General features: G+C 37.7%; 2 protein-coding genes across 2 annotated transcripts; both read right to left on the reverse strand.

The window, feature by feature from the left end:
* Positions 1–445: 445 nt before the first annotated feature.
* Positions 446–1,723, reverse strand: LOC139901742 (chitinase CLP-like). The gene has a single exon (XM_071884420.1). The coding sequence runs from the start codon at positions 1,721–1,723 to the stop codon at positions 446–448; it is 1,278 nt and encodes a 425-aa protein (XP_071740521.1).
* Positions 1,724–7,030: 5,307 nt separating this feature from the next.
* LOC139901743 (uncharacterized) lies at positions 7,031–7,924 on the reverse strand. Its single transcript, XM_071884421.1, has one exon. It carries the CDS (start codon positions 7,922–7,924, stop codon positions 7,031–7,033), a length of 894 nt encoding a protein of 297 aa, XP_071740522.1.
* Positions 7,925–9,793: the final 1,869 nt, after the last annotated feature.

Consider the following 9,793-nt stretch of genomic DNA (forward strand, 5'->3'; position numbering starts at 1 on the left):
AAGGGGTATCCGCCTCACCTGAATTTAACGGGAAAATAAATTTTTTTTTTTTAGTGTTTACCCCTGCTGACAATGAAATATTTATAAAATTTTTACACTCGCTCCATCTATGTTCAGGTTCAAGTTCCACTACTGGCTAGAAAGAAGTGAGTGGTTACACATTATAAATTTTGTCCATTCATATACATTTCTAGTATCGTAAATAAAATCATCTAAAGACTTATACAAAGAAAGACTTAAAAAGTTAAAGCTCAACAATAATTTTTGGACGGATGGAGCTATTATTTGACAATCAATCAACACACAAAGATAATCAAAATACATTTATTTAGACACATCATTACTGAATTACAATAAAAGGGTATGCGATCACTGATCAACACTAAATACACAAACGTAGTTTCGCCTAATTCTTAAAGAATTCGAACTCGAAATGATCATGTCACTAACCAATTACAGTGGTGTTGAAGCTGCTGCAAGAGGTTCCTCGAGCTAACAAGGAAGAGCTAAACCAGAACTTTTGATTGGCCAGATCAAAGAACAAGAAATTATTCTCCATCTGAAACGTCCCAATCACAATTGCATCGTCCACATGTAATCCTCCATCGACAAACGCAAGACAAGCGACACCATTCCCCATTTCCTTAATCGAGTTGTCTTTAGAAATGGTCCAAATCTTCCCACTCTCCATTTCAAGATCAATGTTAGGAACACTAAACTTACTACTCCTAGACGCAATATCACTAGCTTTCATACATAGGCCAAATGGTTTTGTAGTGTTTACACGATGAATGTTTTTGATGGACATAGAAAAACTTTTAAGCAGAGCTGCATATATGTCACTTCTAAGTGTGGTGTAAGGCACAAGAGTACTAAGCTTTGCGGAAATATTTTTGAATAATGGTATTGGTTTTCGTTTTATTGAAATTTTGTTAATTGTAACATAATAACCAAGGGATTTGGAAGACTTTCTGATCATTGGAGTGTAAGAAAGGATGCTTTTGATATCAAGATTTGGAAAAGGAAGAAAATAAAACGGACCGTCGCCTATAAATGTCACACCAGGAGCCGAAGCAGAGGTTGGTAGACAAAGTGCAAATTGCTGAGTGGGTTTAGGATAAGTAAGCTGACGTGGAAACGCTAAATTAGACCACGAAAAGGCAGCCACACCTGTAACACCTTTAGGCATAGATCTTAATAAGGAAGAAGGTGCACATGAAAATAGATAATACCAGTTACTTAATTGAGACAAAGTAGGGTTCCTACCATCTGTCAGTGGCAAAATCAATTCCTTAGTGGTTAACTGAGAGATTTTACATACTTTTGTGACTGGATTAACAGGAGTGACTGGACATATGCATCCGTATTTTGCTGTGATATTGTTGAGTGACGGGCAATTAGGACTGATTTCGTATGATTTTGCATCGATGCACGATGAAGATTTACAATAAAGGCCATCGTAGCAATCATATTGATCTTGACAGTACTTATAAGGTTTATGAATAGGCATATTAATACATTGTTTCCAAATGAAAGGTGCATCAAGGTCAAGAAGGTAAGTTGAATTAGTTGTCAAAGACCAAATTGTCAAAACAACTTTGTATAGAGATGTTTTTGTGTCTTTTGTTATCGGTAAGACGACAGTAACAGGTTGAAAATCTATGGAAACGACATCATGAGACAAAATTGCGAAAATGAATAAGAGAAGCTTAACAAAATGCATTGCTTTGTTTTAATTTGTTGGAAAAGGTTGATGAAAACTGATGTGTTTCTTGGTTGATTTATAGCTTGTAAAGGATACTTCCACTTGGTTATTATATTGACTGTCATGGTTTTCATTTACTCCGTATATATGAATATGATCAAGTTGTGAAACTAATATATTTTTCGATTTGCTATATATGATCTTCCTAAACTGTTAACTGCATGTGCACTGATGATTGAGTGAAGTTTACATTTATTTTTTGACTTTATTGTAGGTATGACTAGATATCTTAATATCCAAGACTAAAATTTTATACAAAAGAAATGTAGTAATACATGTATTTTGGTAGAGAGAAAATATAGTAGCAATAGATTAAGATACAGTTTATTTTTAAATAGGAGTGGATATATGCAGGAGCAATTTGGTTGGCCGGTTTAACGAAGCTCTCTTTTTAGTTAAAGTTTAACGTCTACTGTATTTATATCATGAACTTTAAAGTTTTACTCTCATTTTTTACTTTTGGACATAAAGGAGGCTACAAATGTCTATGTTAGAAGATAAAATTATTTGAAGCACCCAATTTTCTAACCAGATCATCAAACGACTTATCAAGTAAGCAATCTCACTTATATAATAATGCTTTGCAATTTCAGTTCCTAAATCCAGAAGTTCTAAATTCTAGTAAAATATAATGTAATCCGTTAAATTAATCAGTTTAATATTTGGTTCGCACTCTACCTGTTTGATAAAATGTTTAAAAGAGTTTTCAGGGCACTACCCTCACATCAGAAGTCAAAACATGCCTCTTTGATAGCCTTGAAAAAGTTAAGCAGGTCTTGGATTTTACTTTGTAAATTTATAATGTAACTTTACCTTTTGTTTAATAAAAATCCTCTCGTACCTATTATCTTGTGACAAAGGATTAACTTTTAATCATTTACTAACTGCTTTCGGCATAATCTTTCCGTTTAGAAAGACTTGACTTGTGAATTTAATAGTTTGATATCACAATTTCTGGCGTGCGTAATTTGTCTGTTTAAAAAAACTTAACTTATATAGAACTAGGACTGTAATTTCTTGCTTGTTGTCGACATACGTAGATCTAGACTACGTTTTAATGTTTGGCAGTATAGTGTTTACTTCCACTTTTTACCAACTTGTCGTTTATAAATAAACTTACACCATCGAGTGCTAGAACACACCTCTTAAGGGTGTGTAAATGACTCGTATGGGATTTACAGGATTCAGAAATCCGTTTGCTGCTACACGGTCGTTTTTTGACTGAGCGAATGTTTTATTTAACTATTTGTAGAATGGCAATGTAACCGGGACATTCATTTTATTCGCATACTGATGAGACTGCCATACATTTCCTTGACTGAGAAAATTATAAAATAAAAGATACATCATAAATATATCAGGAACTCTTTGGGTTGGAGTGATCAATTCCTCCTTCCAAATTCCATCTAATTGTCTTTTAAATCTTTGCTACTAGCTATGTTTATGTTTTTGGACTGATTGGCGATGTTGATTACTGCTTTCACACGTACTTGCTTCCAACCCTTCCTGTAATATGGCCACACAACTTTTTTGTCCTTTGACTTGCTTCGTTCTTCCATGCTGCCTACATTCTTCCTTGTCCACAAGCTCTCTTTTCCAAGTACCTTTTTCTCGTAACATCTTTTGTCCTCCCTTTTATACAAGTGCTCAACCCTCTTTCCAGAATAATGTCAGCCTTTCTTTCACACAAATCCTTTTTTTTTTTTTGGGTCTAAACTTCGTATGTTCCAATCCATCCTTATCTAGGTACGGTCCATTCCTCATAAAGAAAATCTCCTGGCAAGGGAAACCGTGATAATTGGGCCCTTGCCACTCTCCTTTTTGTTAGGAATTTCATCTACCCATGAGTAGTTGATGTAACTGTGCCAAAGATCTTTAAAGAACCTCTTTCCAGAATTACGTTAGTTGCCGTTACTGATGCCACCACATAAAAGTCAATCACCTCCGTCCTAACACAAGGAAACTTTCGTAACATCACTTGAACCTTAACTTTTCCCAGCGGCTCAACAAACGACCCTTCAAACCTGGTGATTACTGCACAAGGGCGGATCTAGTTGAAGCCGAGTGGTAGCACGAGCTACCACTGAGATACGCAATTCAGTGGAAACTTTTTTGGACTTTTAACTAGTGATACCACTGGATAGTGTAATTTTTTGTGTGTGACACCACTGGATAGTGTAATTTTTTTTGAGTTTTTAACTAGTGACATCAGTGACTACGATTTTCTAGATCCGCCACTATTACTGCATGTGATGTTCTCATACTTCTTCTCACATGAGTCGGTAATGTCCTTAGGCAATGCTCATATAAGACATCGGCTTCACTGCCCGTATATACGCAAACCCTTTCTATCTTCAAGCAACTACAACTGGCTCTTCTCTTTGACTCTTTCCCAATTAGCGAAGGGAACGAAATTACTGCATCCTTCCAGGCTTCTTCATTCTTTTCAACTTTAGACCCATGACTTTGCAACCTTATCATGTGAATGATCACTTTTTCCTCGCCTTTATCGTTTTTCTTCGCATCATCCTTTTGCTAGTTAAAAGCTTTATTTGGGTCTGGTTTCTTGAATTTCTTCCCTTGCAAAAGATGATTAAGGTCTCCAACTTTGATTTTGCTATAATTTTCCTTATTAAAGCTTTACATTCATAAGTCGCCATGGTCCTCGTGGAATTCACAATATTTGTCACTTTTATGTCCGTCACGCTTTTCCATTGATGCCGGTGGATTGAATTTTTCCTTAACCAATTCTGTTAACAGTATTTCTAATGTAAAGTTTGTGACCATGGCCAAACACAGAGAATAACTGGAATAGAACAGGGGTTAAGGTGTTTATTACTTTCAACGAATGAAACACAATATTGAATAAAATCTGAAAAATACGATGGCTAACATAGCCTTATTTATAACAAAGTAAAAGATAAGATAAAGCTAAACTATAAAATTCAAATTAATTAGAGTTCTATAAGGATTCTAATTCCAGCCGAATGCTTGCTTCCAGTTACTTCATTAATACCGACTATCCAATAATTGGCCCAAATAATTGCTCTCCAAAATACTCCTAAAGCCCAATGATTTTATTTATTCGATGGTAAACGCGTGACCATTTTCTCGGCCCATATCTGCATCATCCTCCCCTTCAGAAGAACTCGACCTCGAGTCTAGGTCCTGCTCATCATCAGTCAAATAAGGAGAAAGATCCACGATATTAAAGGTAGCGGGGACCTTGTAGTGACCCGGTAAATCAACTTTATAAGCATTGTCATTTATCTTTTTGATAACCCGAAAAGGACCATCGGCCCGAGGTTGTAACTTGCCAAAACCGACCACCCGGAAATCTTTCTTTACGCAAATGTATCCAAACTAGGTCACCTTCTTTTAAAAACCACATGTTTACGATGACGATCAGCCTGTTTTTTGTATGTCTGATTTCGCTTAGTAATACGCGCATGAACTTGTTCATGCAAGGCTTTCATATGATCAACAAGACCACTGCCTTCGTGTACACCATCAGAGAGAAGAGGCTTGGGCAACCAATCAAAAGGGGTAACAGGGTTGCGACCATAAACAAGCTCAAAAGGAGTATTGTCCGTCGTGCGATTAACGAAAGAATTGAACGCGAACTCGGCCTGAGGTAATGTTTGATCCCACTGTTTCGGGTGCTCACCCACCAAACTTCGTAATAGATTACCCAAACTGCGATTTACCAACTCGGTTTGTCCATCCGTTTGTGGGTGATGGGAACTACTAAATTGAAGCTTAGACCCCACACGTGCCCACAAGGTACGCCAAAAATGACTGATAAATTTAACATCGCAATCCGAGGTGATGGTCTTAGGAACCCCATGCAACTTGAGGATTTCTATAAAATAGAGACGAGCAATTTCACTGGCATCAAACGTTTTGGTACACGGGACAAAATGCGCCATCTTTGAAAACGTATCAACCACGACCATAGTCGAATCCTTCTTCCATTGTTTCTTTGGTAATCCCAAAACAAAATCAAGAGATACATCTTCACAGGGACAGTGGGGACGGGTAGGGGCGTATATAACCCTGCATTACTACCATGTGTTTTTGCAATATGGCAGACCCGACATCGAGACACAATGGGTTCACATCCCGCTCCATGTGTGGCTAATAGAATCACTCCTTGATACCTACAAGTGTTTTGTTCATGCCAAAATGACCACCCAATCCTCCTGCATGAGTTTCGAGTATGATAGCATCACGATTTGAACCCCTAGAACACATAACTGCGAACGTTTAAACAAATAACCATCACATATAATAAAGGAGCCAAAAGAACCTTGAGTACTCTTTTACCAAGCATGCTTAAAATCCCGATCAGTAACATATAATTCACGCCAATGCTCAAACCCAGTAACTCGAATGCTCATTGTACCAAGTAACACATGTCTTCTACTCAAAACATCAAGAACTTGGTTTTTAATAACAAAAGTGTATGCTTGTAAAGCTTCAACCCATTTTGCATGACGAGGATTCAATTTATGTTGGTCGTGGATGTACTTAAGCGATTCATGATCAGAATTAAGAATAAACTCGACCAGAAGTAAATAATGTCGCCACACTTCGAGAGACCTCACTATTGCATAAAACTCGCGGTCATAATTGGAATACTTGCGCCTGACTTCATTAAGTTTTTCACAAAAATATACAACATGATGCTTATTTTGACTAAGCACACCGCCAATACCCTCTCCCGAAGCATCACATTCAACCTGAAAAACTTCATTAAAGTTCGGTAATGCAAGTATAGGAGCATGAGTTACCTTATCCTTTAGATCATTGAAGGCTGTTGTTGCTTCGTCTGTCCTCTTAGAACGTCCACCTTTCATACACTTGGTAACCGGGGCGATTACCGTGCTAAAATTTTCAATAATTTGGCGGTAAAAGGATGCTAGCCCATTGAAGTTTCGAATCTCGTGTATAGTAGAGGGGATCGGACAGTTAGTAATGTATTCAATTTTTGATTCATCCATGCGTATACCATTACCCGAAAGAATATAACCCAAAAATGTCACTTCTGTAGCTAAAAAGTGTTATTTTCCCCATTAGCATATAGTTTTTGTTCCCTCAAAACATTAAAAACTTGGCGTAAGTGATAAAAATGTTGGTCTTTGTCATGACTGTAGACAAGTATATCATCGAAATACATAACTACAAAATTACCAATGAACGGTTTAAATACCTGATTCATGAAACGCATGAAAGTATTAGGTGCGTTCAAAAGTCCAAAAGGCATCACCATCCATTCGTATAAACCATCTTGTTTTTTAAATGATGTCTTCCATTCATCCCTGGTCTCATGCGTATTTGATGGTACCCGCTTCGTAAATCGATTTTAGAAAAGACCATAGCACCATGCAACTGATCAATAAGATCATCAAACCTTGGGATAGGGAATCGATAATTTATGGTAATCTTGTTGACGGTACTACTATCTACACACATACGAAATAAACCGTCCTGTTTGGGAACAATAAGGGCGGGAACCGCACATGGGCTCATGCTCTCCCTTATCAACCCTTTATGTAACAACTCATTGACTTTCCTATGTAATTCTTCATACTCCTTCGGATTTAACTTGTAAGCGGGTTTGTTTGGAATAACCGAGCCCAGTACTAAGTCAATACAGTGTTGTATATCACGCATAAGAGGCCACCCGGCTGGTATCTCGTTTAGAAAAACATCACCATATTCGGTCAGTAAGGGCCTGATTGCAGCTGGAATCACAGTCATATCAGATTTAACTTCTGCCACAATAAGGGCGAATACCAGTGACTTCATTTTAGCTTCGTCCTCGAACGCAGCTTTGTTAAGAATTAAAGCAGATTCAGCTCCCGAAAACTGTCGTGAGGGGGCTAATGTGATGTTAATGCCGTCCTTCATAAAGCTATATGTGTTGTGGAATCCATCGTGCTTCGTCTTTATATCGAATTTCCATGGTCTCCCTAGAAGAAGATGACACGCATCCATCGGAATCACTTCACACCAAACTTCATTCTTATTTGTTTTCCCTATCGAAAACTGAACTAGATATCTTTTCGTGACTTTGATATGATTTCCCCGTTTTAGCCACGTTAATTGATATGGCTTGGGGTGATCCTCTGCGACTAGGGCCAATTTATCCACCATCTATGTGGGCACCACATTTTCGCAACTACCACCGTCAATTATCATTGTGCACACTTTACCCTTTGTCGTGACCTTTGTTTGAAAGATGTTGTTTCTCAACCACTTGTGATTGGTCGATGGACCCGGGGCTATTTTGAATGCTCGCCGAATTACCAAGGATTCACCTTGATCAGTATATAACACCACCTGGTCAAATTGAGCGGTATTGTTTTCCTCCTCGGTATCATAGGCCCCAGGTTCCTCAAAATCGTCACAATAATTAACATGTTTACGATTAGGACAGTCCCTCGAATAGTGATCGAAAATTTGATAATTAAAACACTTAGGACCTCGACTGTTACTACTCGTACCTGGTGGTGTCATTTTCTATTCGCCTTTACCTTTTTTGGGGCTACTGTTCCAACTTTGGTTGTCGATGGTGTTATGTTCCTTGCAAACGTAAGTTTTCCCTTGACCCTTTGTTTCATTTCGACTTTAAGTGCAAGCCGACACACATCATTATATGTAAAGTAGGGTTGCAAACTCACGATATTAGCAATATTAGAATTCAAAGCACCCAGAAATTGAGCAACCGTGTGTTATTCTTTTCTTGAACATCACAACGAATTCGAGCATGATCAAATTCCCGTATGATCTCCTCGACACTCAAACTTCTTTGGCGCAAGTTGTGGTATTCCAAATATGCTTCTCGCTTGAAATTTTCGGGAAGAAACGTGAACGCAAAAGTTTCTTCATTTTGTCCCATGTTTTCACTTTAGATTTTCGGGTATACACCCTATGATTACAAACATTGTCCCACCATGAAGAAGCATGTTTTCGTAGCTTAATTGCAACAAGCTTCACCTTAAGGTGTTAAGGAATATCCTTAACGTCAAACACCCGTTCGACGGTACTCAAGCAATCAAGAAAATCGTCCGGGTGCATAGTTCTCGTGAATTTCGGAATCTCCCCTTCATTTCCAAGCTTCAAAAAGGGTCATCATACCCCCGATCCCTCTAATAATGATCCTCAAACACGTTACCTTGTTCAGAATCATCGAGTGATTGCTCATAATCACGATCATAGTTCTGTTGGTTGTGCAATTCCAGTTCTGCAATCCTTTTTGAAGGCATTCGATCTCCACATATGGATCAGGATCACCGATTCTAATAGATCGATAAGCACCATGACAAGGTTGTTGTGCGGCCATCCTGACTCTTGATACCACTTAATGTAAAGTTTGTGACCGTGGTCAAACACAAAGAGAATAACGAGAATAGAACAGGGATTAAGCAGCTTCAGCTGCTTATTACTTTCAACGAATGAAACACAATATTGAAAAAAATCTAGAAAAATATGATGACTAACATAGCTTTATTTATAACAAACTAAAAGATAAGATAAAGCTAAACTATAAAATTAAAATTAATTAGAGTCCCATAAGGATTCTAATTCCAGCAGAATGCTTGCTTCCAGTTACTTCATTTAAACCGACTATCCAATAATTGGCCCAAATAATTGCTCTCCAAAATACTCCTGAAGCCCAATGGGATTATTTCTTAAATGGTAAACGCGTGACCATTTGTCTCGGCCCATATCTGCATCAATTTCTATTGGCATCTTGGTCAAATTGTCCATAAAAGAACCCTTCTCATATGGTCTTTTATATGACTTATCATACTTATTGCCTTCATATACTTTTCCAGATTATTGTATTTCTTTCTATGATGATGACTACTGTCACTTATTCTTCCATTAGTATTGCACCTACTTTTCCTAACACTTCTTTAGTCATTGTCTCTTCTCTTACTTCTAATAGCTAAACTGCCTTTCCTCCCGGATCGATGATATTTCCTAGCAATGTTCACGACTTCAGCAAATGTTGACGGT

This window comes from Rutidosis leptorrhynchoides, chromosome 3, assembly GCF_046630445.1.
Source record: "Rutidosis leptorrhynchoides isolate AG116_Rl617_1_P2 chromosome 3, CSIRO_AGI_Rlap_v1, whole genome shotgun sequence".
In the NCBI taxonomy this organism is placed as follows: domain Eukaryota; kingdom Viridiplantae; phylum Streptophyta; class Magnoliopsida; order Asterales; family Asteraceae; genus Rutidosis; species Rutidosis leptorrhynchoides.